Consider the following 21,194-nt stretch of genomic DNA (forward strand, 5'->3'; position numbering starts at 1 on the left):
ACTATGATTAGTAAATAATGTAAGCTGCAACTACCTACTGATCATGCGGTTTGTCTCCCTTTCTTTTAATAGTCAGTTCTTGAGAATGGAACCTAAAAATAAACCCATTTCCCCAAAAGATGGCAAGAAGTTCATACAGAACGGAAAAGGTAATTAATTGTTTTTGTGTGTGGTAATGTTAGTGGTAGAAGTAGTAATACTATTGTCGTGTCTTTGGCATCATTAAAACAGAAGACATGTTTATCAAATAACTCTCTGCAATTATTATTACGCGATTAAACTTATTAATCGTGTAACTGTAATTAACTAGAAGGTCGGGGCACCAAGGAAAATATTCAGATTACAAAGTTATAATTTTCCTAATATAACTTTCAGATATTAGTATCTGATCGATTAGTCTCCTTTAATGATGTTAGTTTACCTCACGTCAATCTCATTCCAAACGTCGTAAATTGTTGGTTATCTGCATGAACCCAGTCTTCACTATGAGTCATCCATACATCAATTGTCTTAAAATCATTTATTTACTAACTAAATAATTCACAGAAATGTATAACAAACAGATATGGTTACAAGGAAATGATAGGTGAATGTGCCCTAGTGGGCTAAACCGGCATAGCGGCTTGTTACACAAAGAAAGGGGGTTGGGCTTGAATGAAAGAGCGGGAAGACTGAGGAACACAGAAAGCAGCTATGCTATTGTAAATACAGTATCGTATGCATTCTAAATTACCGCCCATTTGGAAAAGGAAAATGCAATAAGTATTTACTCTGAGCTGCGCTTCGGTAGGTTGGTCGTAGATGCTGGCCGTGTTGGCCAACAGAGATCTTCCTGTCCTCGGAAGAATGTCACTGGTGGTAAAATGGATACGTTGTAGTATCTTTGTTGTGTGTTAGACTGGGTACATCGTCTGTCCTTTCCTAGCCCACGTCTACAGCGGCCGCTGCTAACTCAACGGCTAGTATTCACTACAGAAGTATCACTTCTTCTTTGAACACTTAGTGAATAAGGGTTCAAAGTTCATACCATTCGCATCCAAAGCTCACACTGAGGTTGGCTTAGTTCTGTACTTGACATGTGTGTCCTTTTAACGCAGAGGCTGCAGACCTCACGTACCCGGAACAGACTGGTTACATTTTGTCACTGACTTATATAGTGGCGAGGGGAGAAGGGTGTGTTTCATCATTTATAACCCCTGTCTCTTCACAGGGGCGGGCCACTGATTGGTCAGGGCTCTTTCCTTATGAAAACCCAATTCTCTCATTTGGAAGCTAAAATTAAATTTCATCTCCTAACAAACAGTTTCAATATCAAACATTTAAATTGCACAACAATTCCATGTGAATCTGATAACTAGAATGTGTAGACTTTCCCAGGTACAGTTTATGTCGTCCTGTCATCAGTCATAATGTCTCAGATGACAACCGAACTGACATCCATACTCATTAAGTACCTGGTATATTTCCAACTGGTTCTATTACCAAAATATGGTTCCTTTCCCCAAACTTGTTTGATGTTCCCAGACTCTCTATATTTAACAAAGGCTATTCAACTTGGCCATGTGCTGTTATAATCTCCACCCGGCACAGCCAGAAGAGGACTGGCCACCCCTCATAGCCTGGTTCCTCTCTAGGTTTCTTCCTAGGTTTTGGCCTTTCTAGGGAGTTTTTCCTAGCCACCGTGCTTCTACACCTGCATTGCTTGCTGTTTGGGGTTTTAGGCTGGGTTTCTGTACAGCACTTTGAGATATCAGCTGATGTAAGAAGGACTATATAAATACATTTGATTTGATTTGATTCAAAAGTCCTTCAGTAGGGTCAGAGAGAGAGGGGAAGGGAGAAAGGTATTTATGGGGGGGTCATAAATCTTACCCACAGGCCAATGTCATGACACTATTAACGTTCAATATTGGTTTAATGATGCCCGGGATAAAATAACTTATAGGCCTAACTGACTATCTACAAATTCTGTTCGGAAGGTACAAGTAAACCTGGGACCAAACCAACAGGAAAAAGGCCATTCAAACCACACAGTGGAGAAAAAGGCAAGACGTTTGAGAAGACTATAGGAAATGGGACTCCACAGAAATTCCTGAACAAAAAACACCAATAAGAGGCACTATACCACTGATAGAAAACGCTTCAAAAACAATTATTCACTCATGCCTAATGAGTGGAGAGTTTTTAAATAGAACATCCACCTGCATTCTGTCTGGAGAAGACTAAGTTCAAGATGACCACCCCTAAATCAACATTTTATCTGCTGAATAGCACATCTCTATTTTGCATTCAAGCCTCCATTTTGGATTTATTCATTTTTTTTCTTGACAGTGTGCAGTTCTCCATCACTTACAATAGAGAATTTGCCATCCACTGAAATGATTGGACAGACAATGACTGTCAATACTTGAATACTATAAAACAGTTGTGCACAATACTTATTCAAATTAGTTTTCAGTGCATGACATCCAAATGCTCAACTCAAGTTTGCAGATAAAGTTTACTTTTTTTTTCTTATTCAGATAGCATTTGCCCACGACTCAAGAGTCCTCCAGTGTTTTAATCCAGTCTGGAAACGACAAGCAAAGACAAGGTTTTTGATTAACTCAAAGGTCAGTAGTTTGTTCTGTTGTTCTGAGTATTTTTTTTAAATTTATTTAACCTTGATTTAACTAGGCAAGTCAGCAATGAGTCAGTTGTTTTTCTCATGCCAATCACAATGCTCTGTATCTCAATAATGTTGTCCTGTTCCGTAGATGATATAGTCGACCTGAGTAAATCAAAGTATGCCAGAAATATTGTAAAGAAGTTTTTAATGTATAGGTAAGTGAGCCTTTTGCCACCTCAAATGTTGCATATACATAAAGTCGTAGCACTAGCAATACAGGTAGTATTTTCATATCATCCGATCTTATGCTGATATTAGCATTAGATCCTGGCAGGAAAGCTGGCCAAAATAGTCAAAACAACATAAGGGTAATCTTGTTGATTAAATCTGTACATGATTCAACAGTAGACCTTCATGATCGCATTTCAAATGAATAATGCCATGCAGCTTGATCTAGTCTGTGGTTGAATTCCCTGATCATTTGCTTAGACATTGACATGGGGAAATCAAGTCAATAATTCAAAACTCCACTCATTGTAACCTTCACTGTAATCCTGACCTTGGCTGAAGATACCAGCTGTTTTGACTATAATCTGATTCATGGTTCAGATATTAAAAAGGATGGGGACATGCTATCCCAGTATGAAGACATATCTTGTAGGATGAATATGAAGGTCCTCATTTGATTGAGTCTCTTCTCACTACTAGTTTATCTGGCATGCAGTGAGGTTTACAGATGAAATAAGTAATCCCGGTTTCTGAATGGAAAATATGACGTCTGATATGTGTATCGTGTCCCACAGGAGCGAAGAGCAGGTTGCAGGTGTGATGGTGGGCTTCAAGGGAAAAGTGAGACAGATGCTGTGTCACTCTGATGTGTTGTCGGTGGTGGAGTACGCTTACAACGAAAAGGCTATCCTCAGACTCATGCTCACAGAGGAGCTCTACGGAACCACATTCCAAGTCTTCAAGGTCAGGACACCTCCAACACCTCTCCCACTGCACTGTAGCAAAGTGGAGTTCTAAGCAGTACTGGAGTTCTCCAACACCACTCTAGTTCAGTGAAAGTCTTGATAATCACGTTACCAAGAAATCCTCTTTCCGATTTCTTGTCTCTGAATATCTGCTGGTGTGGATGATATGCAGAATGTGACTGACAGTTTGTTTGTTCCCAGTAGGCAGTGTGCCCCACGCTAGAGGTGCTGGAGGCTAACCCAGACAAGGTTAATGGCATTTTTGAGGAAATGAAACTGATCCATGGCCACAAAGTGAGTATTATTGAGCACACACCTCTAACCATTCACTCTGCACACAGGAAACGATCAAATAAATCACAATACTGCTTGTTATCTTCTCCCGTAGAGAGGCTGTGATCAAACATTCTCTGGTGCACAAAGTGTTTCTGGACTTTACCCTGCATGCCACAGCCAAACAAAGGACTGTAAGTAGAACCAGCAATGACTGTAGAAATTACTGAGGGAATCCTACCATGTTTCTAAAACCATTTTGATCATGTAACTTAACAGGAAATGATTGGGTCGATAAGGGAGTCTGTTGTACATGGCCCACACCCACGATGGAGCTAGAGTCGCAATGCACTGCCTGTGGCATGGGACACCTAAGGTGAGTATTCACCCAGTAAGTCTGAATCCAAGATGGCGTAGCAGTCAGACGTCTTTGTCCTGTCGTGTCCCTTGTATATATCTTTTTACATTTTTTTCTTCGCATATCTTTTTTAAATATTTTCCTAAACCTCAACTTCTAAATATTCTCCTGCAACCCGCCTCACCCTATGGGGCGTGGATCTGTTTTTTTCTAAAGTATTTCTATTTACTTCGGATCTGGAATCCCTCAACTGAAGCTAGCCAGCTAACTACCTACCAGCTATCAGTCAGCAAACCATTGCTAGCGGTCATCAGCTAACCTTTAGCTCGGAAATCTCTCGCCAGTTTGAACCACGTGACTCAAACCAGAGCATAACGGAGCTTTTATAATTTTTTCCCCCCATATCCCGGATTCCTACTGCAAACTCTGAACATTTTCATCTGGATCTTCGTAACTAGCAAACCGCAATCCCGGGTGACTACTCCTGGCTAGCGTTTCCATCCCGGAGCAAGCACCAATTAGCCTGAAGCTAGCCGGCCAGGGCTCCTGTGCTACCACCGAAGCCCACTCCTGGGCTACAATATCCGGACCCCTTCTACTGCCGGTACGGGGCACGGAACCCCGCTGATCCTCTACGACTGGAATAACGACATAATCTGCCCGAGGATTCCAACAGGCCCCTCAGGCGCGACGTCCGCTGAAGGCCCATTCTGCTAACCGCGGCCTAGAGCTACTTGGAACCCTACTAATTCCACGACTGGTCTATCGACGTCCCCGCACGAAGAGGCAAAAATAGACTTACCCCCATCGCGACGTCCCCCAAAGGCTAGCTTGCTAGCCCCGGTCTGCTAACTGCTAGCTTGCCTGCCCCGGTCTGCTAACTGCTAGCCCCGGTTTGCCAACTGCTAGCCCCGGTCTGCTAACTGCTAACTTGCTAGCCCCGGTCAGCTAACTGCTAGCTTGCCTGCCCCGGTCAGCTAACTGCTAGCTTGCCTGCCCCGGTCAGCTAACTTCTAGCTTGCCTTCCCCGGTCAGCTAACTGCTAGCTTGCCTGCCCCGGTCTGCTAACTGCTAGCCCCGGTCTGCCAACTGCTTGCTTACTAACCTGGTCTGCTAACTGCTAGCTTGCCAGCCCCGGCCTACTACAGTGAGGGAAAAAAGTATTTGATCCCCTGCTGATTTTGTACGTTTGCCCACTGACAAAGAAATTATCAGTCTATAATTTTAATGGTAGGTTTATTTGAACAGTGAGAGACAGAATAACAACAAAAAAATCCAGAAAAACACATGTCAAAAATGTTATAAATTGATTTGCATTTTAATGAGGGAAATAAGTATTTGACCCCCTCTCAATCAGAAAGATTTCTGGCTCGCAGGTGTCTTTTATACAGGTAACGAGCTGAAATTAACAGCACACTCTAAAAGGGAGTGATCCTAATCTCAGTTTGTTACCTGTATAAAAGACACCTGTCCACAGAAGCAATCAATCAATCAGATTCCAAACTCTCCACCATGGCCAAGACCAATGAGCTCTCCAAGGATGTCAGGGACAAGATTGTAGACCTACACAAGGCTGGAATGGGCTACAAGACCCATCGCCAAGCAGCTTGGTGAGAAGGTGACAACAGTTGGTGCGATTATTCGCAAATGGAAGAAACACAAAAGAACTGTCAATCTCCCTCGGCCTGGGGCTCCATGCAAGATCTCACCTCGTGGAGTTGCAATGATCATGATAACGGTGAGGAATCAGCACAGAACTACACGGGAGTATCTTGTCAATGATCCCAAGGCAGCTGGGACCATAGTCACCAAGAAAACAATTGGTAACACACTACGCCGTGAAGGACTGAAATCCTGCAGCGCCCGCAAGGTCCCCCTGCTCAAGAAAGGACATATACATGCCCGTCTGAAGTTTGCCAATGAACATCTGAATGATTCAGAGGACAACTGAGTGAAAGTGTTGTCGTCAGATGAGACCAAAATGGAGCTCTTTGGCATCAACTCAACTCGCCGTGTTTGGAGGAGGAGGAATGCTGCCTATGACCCCAAGAACACCATCCCCACCGTCAAACATGGAGGTGGAAACATTATGCTTTGGGGGTGTTTTTCTGCTAAGGGGACAAGACAACTTCACCGCATCAAAGGGACGATGGACGGGGCCATGTACCGTCAAATCTTGGGTGAGAACCTCCTTCCCTCAGCCAGGGCATTGAAAATGGGTCGTGGATGGGTATTCCAGCATGACAATGACCCAAAACACACAGCCAAGGCAACAAAGGAATGGCTCAAGAAGAAGCACATTAAGGTCCTGGAGTGGCCTAGCCAGTCTCCAGACCTTAATCCCATAAAAAAATCTGTGGAGGGAGCTGAAGGTTCGAGTTGCCAAACGTCAGCCTCAAAACCTTAATGACTTGGAGAAGATCTGCAAAGAGGAGTGGGACAAAATCCCTCCTGAGATGTGTGCAAACCTGGTGGCCAACTACAAGAAATGTCTGACCTCTGACTGCCAACAAGGGTTTTGCCACCAAGTACTAAGTCATGTTTTGCAGAGGGGTCAAATACTTATTTCCCTCATTAAAATGCAAATCATTTAATACAATTTTTGACATGCACTTTTTTGTTGTTATTCTGTCTCTCACTGTTCAAATAAACCTACCATTAAAATTATAGACTAATCATTTCTTTGTCAGTGGGCAAATGTACAAAATCAGCAGGGGATCAAATACATTTACATTTTAATCATTTAGCAGACGCTCTTATCCAGAGCGACTTACAGTAGTGAATGCATACATTTTTTCCCCCGTACTGGTCCCCTGTGGGAATCGAACCCACAACCCTGGCATTGCAAACACCATGCTCTACCAACTGAGCCACACGGGACCAAATACTTTTTCCCCCTCACTGTAACTGCTAGCATCGGCCTGCTAACTGTTTGAATCGCCGTGTCCCCAGTCAGCCCCACTCACTGGACCCATAATGTTCACTTGGCTACGCATTCCTCTCTCTAATATCAATATGCCTCGTCCATTACTGTCCTGGTTAGTGATTACTGTTTTATTTCACTGTAGAGCCTCTAGCCCTGCTCAATATGCCTTAACCAACCATGTTGTTCCACCTCCTACGTATGCGATGACATCACCTGGTTTAAACGTCCTAGAGACTATATCTCTCTCATCATCACTCAATGCCTAGGTTTACCTCCAATGTACTCACATCCTACCTTACCTTTGTCTGTACACTATGCCTTGAATCTATGCTATCGTGCCCAGAAACCTGCTCCTTTTACTCTCTGTTCCGAACGTGCCAGACGGCCAGTTCGTATAGCCTTTAGCCGTACCCTTATCCTACTTCTCCTCTGGTGATGTGGAGGTTAATCCAGGTCCTGCAGTGCCTAGCTCCACTCCCACTCCCCAGGTGCTCTCATTTGTTGACTTCTGTAACCGTAAAAGCCTTGGTTTCATGCATGTTAACATTAGAAGCCTACTCCCTAAGTTTGTTTTACTCACTGCTTTAGCACACTCTGCCAACCTGGATGTCTTAGCTGTGTCTGAATCCTGGCTTAGGAAAGCCACCAAAAACCCTGAAATCTCCATCGCTAACTATAACATTTTCCGCCAAGATAGAACTGCCAAAGGGGGCGGTGTTGCAATCTACTGCAAACATAGCCTGCAGAGTTCTGTATTACTATCCAAGTTTGTACCCAAACAATTCGAGCTTCTACTTCTAAAAATTCACCTTTCCAGAAACAAGTCTCACTGTTGCCGCTTGCTATAGACCTCCCTCTGCCCCCAGCTGTGCCCTCAATACCATATGTGGTATCTTCTGAGCTTGTGCTACTAGGTGACCTAAACTGGGACATGCTTAACACCCCGGCCATCCTACAATCTAAGCTTGATGCCCTCAATCTCACAAAAATTATCAATGAACCTACCAGGTACAACCCCAAATCCGTAAACACGGGCACCCTCATAGATGTCATCCTAACTAACTCGCCCTCCAAATACACCTCTGCTGTTTTCAATCAAGATCTCAGCGATCACTGCCTCATTGCCTGCATCCGTAATGGGTCTGCGGCCAAACGACCACCCCTCATCACTGTCAAATGCTCCCTAAAACACTTCTGCGAGCAGGCCTTTCTAATCAACCTGGCCGGGGTATCCTGGAATGACATTGACCTCATCCCGTCAGTAGATGATGCCTGGCTATTCTTTAAAAGTGCCTTCCTCACCATCTTAAATAAGCATGCCCCACTCAAAAAATGTAGAACTAGGAATAGATATAGTCCTTGGTTCACTCCAGACCTGTCTGCACTTGACCAGCACAAAAACATCCTGGGGTGTTCTGCATTAGCATCGAATAGCCCCCGTGAATGCAACTTTTCAGGGAAGTTAGGAACAAATATACACAGGCAGTTAGAAAAGCTAAGGCTAGCTTTTTAAAACAGAAATTTGGATCCTGTAGTACTAACTCAAAAAAGTTGTGGGACACTGTAAAGTCCATGGAGAATAAGAGCACCTCCTCCCAGCTGCCCACTGCTCTGAGGCTAGGAAACACTGTTACCACCGATAAATCCACTATAATTGAGAATTTCAGTATGCATTACTCTACGGCTGGCCATGCTTTCCACCTGGCTACCCCTACCCCGGTCAACTGCCCGGCACCCTCCACAGCAACCTGCCAAAGTCCCCACCATTTCTCCTTCACCCAAATCCAGATAGCTGATGTTCTGAAAGAGCTGCAAAATCTGGACCCATACAAATTAGCCGGGCTAGACAATCTGGACCCTTTCTTTCTAAAAATATCTGCCGAAATTGTTGCAACTCCTATTACTAGCCTGTTCAACCTCTGTTTCGTATCATCTGAGATTCCCAAAGATTGGAAAGCTGCCGCGGTCATCCCCCTCTTCAAAGGGGGTGACACTCTTGACCAAACTGCTACAGACCTATATCTATCCTACCCTGTCTTTCTAAGGTCTTCGAAAGCCAAGTTAACAAACAGATTACCGACCATTTCGAATCCCACCGTACCTTCTCCGCTATGCAATCTGGTTTCAGAGCTGGTCATGGGTGCACCTCAGCCATGCTCAAGGTCCTAAACGACATAACCGCCATCGATAAGAGACATTACTGTGCAGCTGTATTCATCGAACTGGCCAAGGCTTTAGACTCTGTCAATCACCACATTCTTATTGGCAGACTCGACAGCCTTGGTTTCTCAAATGATTGCCTCGCCTGGTTTACCAATTACTTCTCTGATAGAGTTCAGTGTGTCAAATCGGAGGGCCTGTTGTCCGGACCTCTGGCAGTCTCTATGGGTGTGCCACAGGGTTCAATTCTCGGGCCGACTCTCTTCTCTGTATACATCAATGATGTTGCTCTTGCTGCTGGTGATTCTCTGATCCACCTCTACGCAGACGACACCATTCTGTATACTTCTGGCCCCTCTTTGGACACTGTGTTAACTAAACTCCAGACGAGCTTCAATGCCATACAACTCTCCTTCCGTGGCCTCCAACTGCTCTTAAATGCAAGTAACACTAAATGCATGCTCTTCAATCGATCACTGCCCGCCCGTCCAGCATCACTACTCTGGACGGCTCTGACTTAGAATACGTGGACAACTACAAATACCTGGGTGTCTGGTTAGACTAAACTCTCCTTCCAGACTCACATTAAGCATCTCCAATCCAAAATTAAATCTAGAATCGGCTTCCTATATCGCAACAAAGCATCCTTCACTCGTGCTGCCGAACACACCCTCGTAAAACTGACCATCCTACCGATCCTCAACTTCGGTGATGTCATCTATAAGATAGCCTCCAACACTCTACTCAACAAACTGGATGCAGTCTATCACAGTGCCATCCGTTTTGTCACCAAAGCCCCATACACTACCCACCATTGCGACCTGTACGCTCTCGTTGGTTGGCCCTCGCTTCATACTCGTCGCCAAACCCACTGGCTACAGGTTATCTACAAGTCTCTGCTAGGTAAAGTCCCGCCTTATCTCAGCTCACTGGTCACCATAGCAGCACCCACCTGTAGCACGCGCTCCAGCAGGTATATCTCACTGGTCACCCCCAAAGCCAATTCCTCCTTTTGTCGTCTTTCCTTCCAGTTCTCTGCTGCCAATGACTGGAACGAACTGCAAAAATCTCTGAAGCTGGAGACTCATATCTCCCTCACTAGCTTTAAGCACCAGCTGTCAGAGCAGCTCACAGATCACTGCACCTGTACATAGCCTATCTACCTACCTACCTCATCCCCACTGTATTAATTTATCTTGCTCCTTTGCACCCCAGTATCTCTACTTGCACATTCATCTTCTGCACATCTACCATTCCAGTGTGTAGTTGCTATATTGTAATTACTTCACCACCATGCCCTATTTATTGCCTTAACTTACCTCATTTGCACTCACTGTATATATACTTTTCTTTTGTTCTACTGTATTATTGACTGTATGTTTGTTTATTCCATGTGTAACTCTGTTGTTGTATGTGTCGAATTGCTATACTTTATCTTAGCCAGGTCGCAGTTGCAAATGAGAACTTGTTCTCAACTAGCCTACCTGGTTAAATAAAATAAAAAAACTATGGCCTTCTAGAGAGATGATCCTCATGTACACTGATTTATTGGTTCTGCCTTTCAGGACAGAAAAGTCATCATTAAAACCATGAAGACGTACATCAGAAAGTTTGCAATGGTCAGCTAACACAACAATTTGATTGCCAGTCAGACATGCAAATATGTAAACGTCAGTGTGTGTGTGGCTGACTTATTGGTTTGTTAATTCTCTCTCCAGGGAGAGTGCGTTCTTAGTCCTCCTCGCTGCCTTTGACTGCATAGATGACACTAAGCTGAGGACGGCCTGCTTCACATCAGAGATTCTGGCCTCCCTGCCTGATGTCATCGAACAGGAATGGAAAGAAAATTCTGCTCCGCCCACCTATCACCTGAAATCATCCAGGTGCTGGAGAAAGGAGATGGAAACGCCCACAGATGAGTCCTGCCACCACCTACCAATCACTCCACACCAACTAGCTAGACTGTAGAACACAGGTCAAACTCATTCCATGGAGGGCCGAGTGTCTGCAGGTTCACTCCACCCTTGTACTTGATTGAATTAAGGTCACTAATTAGTAAGGAACTCCCCTCACCTGTTTGTCTTGGTCTTAATTGATGGGAAAAATAAAAACTTGCAGACACTCGGCCCTACGTGGAATGAGTTTTACACCCCTGCTAAAGAACAAAGTGAGGTTAACTTTCCAAACATACCCTAGAGTCCTTAGTTGCTACATACATTTTTGGACTTAATGGTATATACCCATTGATGCTTGAAGAATATAACTTAAATGCATCAAGCTTAGTTCAATTGTCATCCCCCATCAGAACCCAAATGATACATTTGGAGTAAAACAATGTCTGTATAAAATGTAAACAAACTGTATAGCCACAAAACATGGTTAAAACTATTTTTTATATAATGGATGGTCAGTCCTTACATCAATAGCTCTGTCTTGGAAATTGAGTGGTTACAATGACATCTAAGTACTTAAAAGGTGATTGTTTTCAATTAAAATGGTCAAAAAGTAGCAAAGGGCAATTTCTCAAGCAAGAACTTTGCTAAGATTGTCAATGAGTTTGACTACACTGGGCCTTTAACATACCTTAATTGCTATTGTGAGGCAATTGGACAGAAATGATGAGATGCCATCCATGCTTTTCATAGTCTATACTTTAAATGATCGGTCTCCATCTGGCTCATTGTCCCTGTAGCAAGAAGGATGCTTCCCTTCGTAAGGAGCTCCAGGAGGCGGTGTCTACACCCCTGATTCAGCACCTCTGGCCACGCCCGCACCATGGTGATAGACAAGGCCTTCAGCTTCACCGTTAGTGAAATTCTGGGGTCTGCCATCGGGGACCTGCGTCCTGCCATGGAGGCTGTCGCCGAGCTGGCAGCTGACGACTTCACACCAGGAGGGGCAGGTGAGGAGGGGACAGGGGCAGGGTGTGTCAGAGATTCTCCGGTACTTAAAAAAATATATATTTTAGCCCGTAGTTCTGAAAGTAGCACTCACCAGCCAAACGTGGTCCCCAAAAATGTCATACTACATCTCATATGTGCAGATGTGCACCACGTCATTGTTCTCTCTCTCTGTTGTGGGCATCTTGCTAGCTGTCACTTAAATGTGGAGGGGCTGAAGCTCATTGGCTGGAACTCAAATTGCAAGGGGGCTGGCCCACATGGGAGAAAGTTTAGGGAAAATGGTGCAGCGTAACTTTCAAACAAGAGATTTTGTGGCTAATTGAGGTAGGACAGTAGTTCTGCTCATAGATGATGCATGTATGAACTACACATTGACACATCCAGCCAAAAGTGGGAGGTTTAAAAAATACTTACAAATTGCCAAAGTTCCAGAGCACGTCCTTAAAAGTAGGAGAATTAAGTATTCTCATAGGTGAGAATTGCAACGTTTTGATGGCTCCATTTGGACTCCTGAGTGGCATAGCAGTCTAAGGCACTGCATCCCAGTGCTAGAGGCATCACTACAGACCCTGGTTAGATTCCAAGCTGTATCACAACTGGCTGTGATTGGGAGTCCAATAGGGCGGTGCATTATTGGCCCAGCGTTGTCCGTGTTAGGGTTTGACCGGGGTAGGCCGTCATTGTAAATAATAATTTATTCTTAACTGATTTGTCTAGTTTAATAAAATTGGGTTCACTTTTTGTCTGTTTGGTCAACTGTGGGATGATTGTACTGGCTTAGTATCAGGACAAAGGGTAAAATCTGTGGTGTCTCTGTCCTCTAGCAAGTGCTTGGAATTCAATGTAAACATCTTTTTCTCGTCTGTGTCCTGTTCTATAGCTGTACATGGCTGATCGAACAAGACGAGATGAAGGAGGCCGGGAGAGAAGGTATGACTGACCGCACATATCACCCAACATTTGTTTTATAAATAATATCACCTGTAGGCCTGACCGCACAAATGTCACCTCAAAGTTATGATCTTGACGTGGTAATCTACTCACAGACAACAGCAAAAATGGCTGTGGGTGTGTCCATATTGACTCGTGATTTGATTCTGTATCTTCCTGACCATGTCTCCCCAGAGCATTTCTCCAGGGTCCTGTTGGACATGGTGGGAATGGACAAACTGAAGACGTGGGCTGCAGTGAACCATGGGGCCATCGTGCTCTGTTGGTGAGTACCTCTACACTGTTAGATCCAATTCCTCTACCCAGTCACATAGCAAAAACTATAGCACAATGGACAACTCCTGCAAAGCAACCAAACTGGTGCTTAACTAAAACAAGTGTTAATAGAATACATTATTCCAGCGCCTACCGATTGAAGTTGGCTATATGCTCTGAAATTAATCTTAGTCTATTTTGGTCTTATTTATTTAAACATTTAAATCTTTAATGTTCTGCTTGTTATATCAGCCTAGCTGTTTGTTAGTTGCCAGTGAAGTTGAGTGTAAAGGGAGAATAGGCTGGGGCCAGGTGGGGGTTAAGCATGTCTTACAGGGAGGCTGTGTTTGTATTCATTCTCCATATCACTGGGTGATGTAAGAAAAGGGCGGTCACAGCTGCCCATTGTGAAACAGCAACACAAACACTTCAATTCCTTCAGTTGAATTTTCTGGTTTCTCTGTCTCTTCCCTTGTTCCTTTTCCCTCTCGCCCCCACCCCTTCCTCCATGTGCCCATTGTCCTTCTGGAATCACTAAGATGTTAAACACACATTTCTGGTTCTCTTTATAGGCAGTAGTCTAACATCAAATTATTTGATTTAATTCTAGATGTTAACTTTATTTCTTCGCTATTGATATTCATTTTAGTATGGGTAGAAATGTTACTACCCAGTATGAGATGTGGGGTAGGTGTAAAGGTTACCTTCAACAAGCTCTCGTTAGTGGAGGGTTTGGCCAGGGCAGGCAGTCATTGTAAATAAGAATTTGTTCTTAACTGACTTTCCTGGTGAAAGGTTAAATAAAAACTCATTTTTTTTGTTTTAGTTTCCTGAACAGTGCCGATGGGAGTGTTGCCAGGGAGATCAGGGAGGTATTGAAGGCCTACGCTACAGAAGATCCAGCACTGTAAAGGAGTGGAAGTTCTGCTGGAGAAACTGGCCTGATACAGATACCATCTCACCACCATTGACCCTCTCAGACATTTCACCCACTATTGTGACCTCACCAACTGAAGTCACAGGTTCTCATAACTGTCCCCCCCAGTCCTTTGACCTGACCATCCTGGTGAAATCCCTACTATGACATGAAGATGGATGAAAAGAAACGCTGATTTGTACTGCATTTTGTCAAATTAATTTAGGTGTGCTTGTTTGTAAAGCAAGTATTTAAATGTAAAAGGCACAAATACTGGCAGTGTTTTTATATAATCTTGTAACTGATCGGTATGAGTTGTACTAGCTGACTCAGGAGCCGAATTAACTAAAATAAAACATTTTATTGCAACACGAACTATCCATTGGCAGAGAATGTCAGTAAGCAAATTTTATTTAATTTTTTTTCCATCTGTAAAATGTTAACCCTGATGGTTTGTGTGTTTCGTCACCTTTATGCCACGTTAAGTCACTAAGCCGTAGCCCGGTCTGGTAGTCTGCTGATCTATGACGGAAGCCTGCTCACTAGCAAATTAATTTAGTGGGCCTTGCTCAGGTTCCATCTGTCCTGGTGTCTGACCCAGTCAGACGAAACGGCTTATTTCTTCCAGAGACCTCACATTCTTCTAATCAGTTTAGAGGATTATCAATGGCTGCCTGTGTGGCCACTATTTGGGAGGTTAAGGCTCATGGCAGTAGTCGGACTTGCACTACTTTTGAGGATTTTGTTGACCAGTGAAGACAATTTGGGAATCAAATCAACATTGAGAGCTGTGGTGTTATTTTGATGCTCTTTTTAGCAAAAGGTCCAGTTGAACTACAGTATCAATGTCCAGGTGGCTGGTGAACCTTGTGGGTGACACTGACAGAGTTTATCAACAACTATTTTCCAGAAGAAAATGTTTGCTTATCTGAGAGTACTTGAGGTTTTCCAAACACACATGATCAGTGACCTACTCTTTTTAATCTTCTGGTGCGGAAACATTGCAAGCTGCTTCCATATTCATAAATCCGCTTTGGGAAGATTCAATCTTCCAGATACCCAGAGGGCCAGAGTATTTAACCTGTCCGCAGATTCATCCAGATGTTGCATTTTGAACTTATTATTTCAGACCCGACCGGGTGCCGTGGATTATGTTTTCTTGTTGGGATAACATGACCATAAGGACTGGAGGGGAATAGTGTGGTATACAAATACAGTTGAAGTCAGAAGTTTACATAAACGTGTTTTAATGACTTTAACCTAAGTGTAACAACTTGTCCACAAATGTCTTGTTAACAAACTATTGTTTTGGCAAGTCGGTTAGGACATCTACTTTGTGCATGACAAGTCATTTTTCCAACAATTGTTTACAGACAGAATCACAATTCCAGGGGGGTAAAAGTTTACATACACTAAGTTGACTGTGCCTTTAAAACAGCTTGGAAAACTCAAGAAAATGATGTCAATTAGCCTATCAGAAGCTTCTAAAGTCATGACATCATTTGAGTCAATTGGAGGTGTACCTGTGGATGTATTTCAAGGCCTACCTTCAAACTCAGTGCCTTTTTGCTTGACATCATGGGAAAGTCAAAAGAAATCAGCCAAAACCTCAGAAAAATAAATTGTAGATCTCCACAAGTCTGGTTCATCCTTGGGAGCAATTTCCAAACGCCTGAAGGTACCACAGTCATCTGTACAAACAATAGTACGCAAGTATAAACACCATGGGACCATGCAGCCATCATGCCGCTCAGGAAGGAGACGCGTTCTGTCTACTAGAGATGAACGTACTTTGGTGCGAAAAGTGGAAATCAATCCCTGAACAACAGCAAAGGACCCTGTGAAGATGCTGGAGAAAACAGGCACAAAAGTATCTATATCCACAGTATAACGAGTCCTATATCGACATAACCTGAAAGGCCGCTCAGCAAGGAAGAAGCCACTGCTCCAAAACCGCCATAAAAAAGCCAGACTACGGTTTGCAACTGAACATGGGGACAAAGATCGTACTTTTTGGAGAAAGGTCCTCTGATCTGATGAAACAAAAATAGAACTGTTTGGCATAATGACCATCGTTATGTTTGGAGGAAAAAGGGGGAGGCTTGCAAGCCAAAGAACACCGTCCCAACCATGAAGCACGGGGGTGGCAGCATCATGTTGTGGGGGTGCTTTGCTGCAGGAGGGACTGGTGCACTTCACAAAATAGATGGCATCATGAGGCAAGAAAATTATGTGGATATATTGAAGCAACATCTCAAGACATCAGTCAGGAAGTTAAAGCTTGGTCGCAAATGGGTCTTCCAAATGTACAATGACCCCCAAGCCTACTTCCAAAGTTGTGGCAAAATGGCTTACGGACAACAAAGTCAAGGTATTGGAGTGGCCATCACAAAGCCCTGATAATCCTATAGAAAATGTGTGGGCAGAACTGAAAAAGCGTGTGCGAGCAAGGAGGCCTACAAACCTGACTCAGTTACACCAGCTGTCAGGAGGAATGGGCCAAAATTCACCCAACTTATTGTGGGAAGCTTGTGGAAGGTTACCTGAAACATTTGACTCAAGTTAAACAATTTAAAGGCAATGATACCAAATACTAATTAAGTGTATGTAAAGTTCGGTCCCACTGGGAATGTGACGAAATTAATAAAAGCTGAAATAAAAATCACTCTACTATTATTGTGACATTTCACATTCTTAAAATAAAGTGGTGATCCTAGCTGACCTAAGACATGGAATGTTTACTAGGATTAAGTGTCAGGAATTGTAAAAAACTGAGTTTAAATGTATTTGGCTAAGGTGTATGTAAACTTCCGACTTCAACTGTATTTCTTTCAAAGGCCTCATTTTCTCTGTATGAAGTCGTTGATTCTAAATCTCACGTGTAGTTGAAGGATCACTTTAAGATGGAAAACATTAGGAAAGAATAATGATATTACTTTGTCAGCAGTATTTTTGCTACAATGCAAGGTTGCACTCTCCTCCTTGGGAGCATTAATATCCAAGCATGTAATTGCATACACAAATCTCATTTTGGGCAATGAAACTATGCAAGCAATAAAAATCAAATTGATAGGAGAATCCATTTCTAAAACCTGAATTGAACCATTTATACAGTAAAACAGATGCATAGTAACTCCAGCTCCCTGGGAACCCCACTTGGTAGTGGCGTAAGTCACAAAATAACTTAATTGAATTGAAAGTCTCCCATAGTGCTCTTAGAACATTCACCAGTGTGTCTATGGCCAGCATTTGTTTAACTTCCTGGCCGCCCTCTTGGCGAACCTGACCTTGCCCCGAGCCTTCACTGTGGAGGTGAACTCCTGAGACTTCAGCTTGGCGTAGTAGTCTGAGAACTTATTGTACAGGATGGAAATGGGCATGCCGTTCAAAATGACCCCAAAGGAGATGCAGGTGAAAGCAAACAGCCGGCCCAGGATGGTCTCTGGAAACATGTCTCCATAGCCCACAGTAGAGATGCTCACCTGAGGGAGAAGGCCAATGGTCATTTTATTTGTAAACATGAACCTAGTCTCTACTGAACTTGCTAACATTGCCAGGACCTGAGCCCTGAGTTGACCCTTCATGATGTGTGTGTCTGAGTGCCACAGTGCTCATGACAGGCTTGGGAGAAGGCCAAGGAGAGCCCATGTGAAAAGCTTTGTGTGGAGGATTAAATCGAGGGGAAGTAGTTTGAGTTTCTGGGGCTATATTCGCTGTCCTCCTGAAGGCTGTTGAAGCATTGTTTAATGGAATTACAGAACTAAGGTACTAGGTTAGTCTACAGTCAATGGACATGGGCAAGATAAATTAACATGTCCTCATCTAACGCCTTCAATTAATTAAGGTGGAAGTGCCTCAACGGGAATACTTAAATACCTTTCCCCTGGCAGAGTCCAGCCGTCCTTAATACCATTGTGCACGTATCTACACTGAGTGTACATAAACATTAGGAACGCCTTCCTAATATTGAGTTGCGCAGCAGCATTGCAGTTCTTGACAAACGGGTGCACCTGGCACCTACTACCATACTCTGTTCAAAAGGCACTTAAACCTTTTGTCTTGCCCATTCACTCTCTGAATGGCACACGTCTCAGTTGCCTCAAGGCTTAAAAATAATTATTTAACCTGTCTCCTCGCCTTCATCTACACTGATTGAAGTGGATTTAACAAGTGAGGGATCATAGCTTTCACCTGGTCAGTCAGTCTGATGGAAAGAGCAGGTGTCCTTAATATTTAGTACACTCAGTGTATATTTTAGGCATTGGAAAATAGCTTCCACATCAGCTCTAATTAAACAATGTCATGATATAAGGGCAGCTACTTGCAATGTGAACGTCTCTTAAAGGGCAACAGTGATAGTCTACTGTAGCTGACAGGGGTGTGATGAAGCAATCTATTTCTGCCAGCATGTTGGTGACTAAGACTTACTTTAGTTTTGGGTGGAATTGAAATGTCAGTGAGCAGACATCATCATAATCCGCAGGTAACAATGAATCAATGTTGCTCAAAACTGTGTGTAAAACACAATTGTGTGTTGTCAACAGTACCAAATAAACAGAGACAGCACAGAGCAGGGCCAGAATGACAGTCCAGGATTTGCAGTGTTATTGTAATAATATACCAGTTACTTGCTGGGACATAACAGTAAATGTTTCAAAATAAGGAAACTAATCAATTAAGTAATAATAATAATAATAATAATAATAATAATAATAATAATAATAATATTTAGCCAATTACTAATAATAACCAATGAAAAAGAATGGGATGACTTACAGCTGCCCACCACCATGCCTGAGGGATGCTGGTGAAGTTGGTCTGATAGACATCATGCTCTACAGTGTACACCATGGCAGAGAAGGTGAGGATTCCCATGGCGATGAAGAGTAAGAGGCAGCCCACTTGCTGGTAGCACTGGCGCAGCGTGAAGCCAAATGCCCTCAGCCCCGTAGAGTGACGGGCCAGCTTCAAGACACGGAAGATCCTCATCAGACGCATGATTCTCAAAACCTGACCCAATTTTCCCACCCGGCCCACCGTCTCGATGTCTTGGTGCTTCCCGTAGTTGTCGGTCTCGAAGCACTCCAGCACCAGCTGCAGGTAGAGGGGTAAGATAGCGATCAGGTCCACCCCGTTCAGGACGCTTTTCCCGAAGCGCGGCAGGTCCGGGGTGGACACCAGACGCATCAGGTATTCCATGGTGAAGAAAGCGATGCAGAAGGTTTCCACATACTCTCCATAGGTCTTCCCACTCAGCTGTCCCGTGGTGGTGGTATACTGCATCTCCTCCACCGTGTTCAGTGTCATGGCCACCAGGGACATCAGCACGAAGAAGCTGGAGGCTACAGCCATGAGCTTGGCGGTGACCGAAGAGAAGGGCTTCTCCATCAGGTTCCAGATGATGCGACGCATCTGGCCCAACGCCATCCCGTGGAACAACTCCTCATTCTCCTCCATCTCCACCTCTGCCTCCAGCTCCCGCTGAATCTTCAGCTGCTCACTGAGCTCGTCCTGGCGCTCTTCGAAGGAGATTCGGCAGCAGCGGTGTGTGCTCTTGATCCTCACGCCCCAGTAGTTTATCTCCTCCAGGAAGTTCCTGGGACACAGCTCGTCCTTGATCCAGAGGACGCCCGTCCGGTAGAAGTTGAAAATGTTGTGGAAGATGTCCGGGTCTCTGTCGAAGAAGAACTCGTTGTTCTGGACAATATAGTCGTCACACAGGTCCAGTTTCCGGTTGTGGTCTGTGTATGTCGCCAGGCGGCCAATCCTGGTCTTGGGATACTTGGCAGCCACCCTGTAGGAGATCTGATACACCGTCCCACCCACATTGATGTTCAGCATGTAGTTCTTCGCAGGAAAGGAGAGGCCTCTTGTCAGGTATGCCATTACATCTTCCTCATCTTTGTACTCTGCGTAGATGTCTCGGCTGAGTTCTTGCATGGAGTTCCATGGTTTCACCAAGTTGTTCTGGGTGAAGGGAATATTGTTGTCCTCCTCTGGGTCCTTGTATGTGGGGCCTGTCCCCCCCACTTTGTAGTTGGGGAAGAGGCTCTGTCTTCTTTTCTTGAGCATCCTGGAGGTCTGCACTAAGACCTGGTTAGACGCGGCAGCTCACGGAGTGGTGTGGAGGCATTAACACAGGTCTAATACGCTCTCCTGTGTCACTTACAGCAGTATACCAGCAGAGAGAGAGAAACAACCCTGACCGTCTGATGTTGCCGACAGAGGATCTGGGTGCTTTAAGTTTTAAATACTATTATCCTCTTCCAGTCCCTTTCCCCTATTCTCTCTCTCGCTCGCTCATTCGCTCTCAATAGGTCTCTCTCCCCCCACCCTGACATCTTTCATTTGCCTTACATTTCAAATTCCCTATCCAGAGCAGGGGACTCTGTGCTGTATTATGGACCATTATGGACTTCCTGGTTAGTAGTAAAGAAAGGTTAAGGATGCAGCATAAATCCAGCTTGAGTTAATGATTTTAACACTTTTACATCCTGTTATTTCCAGTGTTGTGTTCTCCAATTTATGCTTTGGCCACAAATACAAGTATAGGATGAGACAACACATTTGAGTATGAGTTAACATAATAGTAACTTTTAAAGTGATATTCTCACTGGAAGTTACTTTAACAGCTCTTTACTGCAGAAATTGACAGAAGCCCTAAGGAAATCTTTCCAGTCATCTCATGAGATGTGCTTTCAACTTACACTGCTATACATTCAGCTGCATATAGTTGTAAAAAAATTAATAAAAGTAGAGTATTATAATCAGAGGTACGATAACACACCTCAGGCCTGATGTCTACTGGCATTAACATGCAGACTGGAGTCCGGTGGAGGCAGGACAACTCCAGCTTAGATCCGGCCAACT

At 43.9% G+C, this 21,194-nt stretch overlaps 1 protein-coding gene and 1 pseudogene across 1 annotated transcript; one reads left to right on the forward strand and one right to left on the reverse strand.

Moving 5' to 3' along the window:
• Positions 1-2,393: 2,393 nt before the first annotated feature.
• On the forward strand, positions 2,394-14,699 carry LOC115148331 (pumilio homolog 3-like; annotated as a pseudogene).
• Positions 14,700-17,417: 2,718 nt separating this feature from the next.
• LOC115148257 (potassium voltage-gated channel subfamily V member 2-like) lies at positions 17,418-21,076 on the reverse strand. Its single transcript, XM_029690211.1, has 2 exons — positions 19,101-21,076; positions 17,418-17,806 (listed from the first exon to the last, which is right to left on the reverse strand). Exons 1-2 carry the CDS (start codon positions 20,394-20,396, stop codon positions 17,561-17,563), a joined length of 1,542 nt encoding a protein of 513 aa, XP_029546071.1. The 5' UTR covers positions 20,397-21,076; the 3' UTR covers positions 17,418-17,560.
• Positions 21,077-21,194: the final 118 nt, after the last annotated feature.

This window comes from Salmo trutta, chromosome 15, assembly GCF_901001165.1.
Source record: "Salmo trutta chromosome 15, fSalTru1.1, whole genome shotgun sequence".
Lineage (NCBI taxonomy): Eukaryota > Metazoa > Chordata > Actinopteri > Salmoniformes > Salmonidae > Salmo > Salmo trutta.

Coding starts and splice junctions, on each gene's coding strand:
- LOC115148257 (XM_029690211.1), bottom strand. CDS start 20,396: ATGCTCAAGAAAAGAAGACAGAGCCTCTTCCCCAACTACAAAGTGGGG. Junction 17,807..19,100: donor AGGCATGGTGGTGGGCAGCT/GTAAGTCATCCC, acceptor CTTCTCCCTCAG/GTGAGCATCTCTACTGTGGG.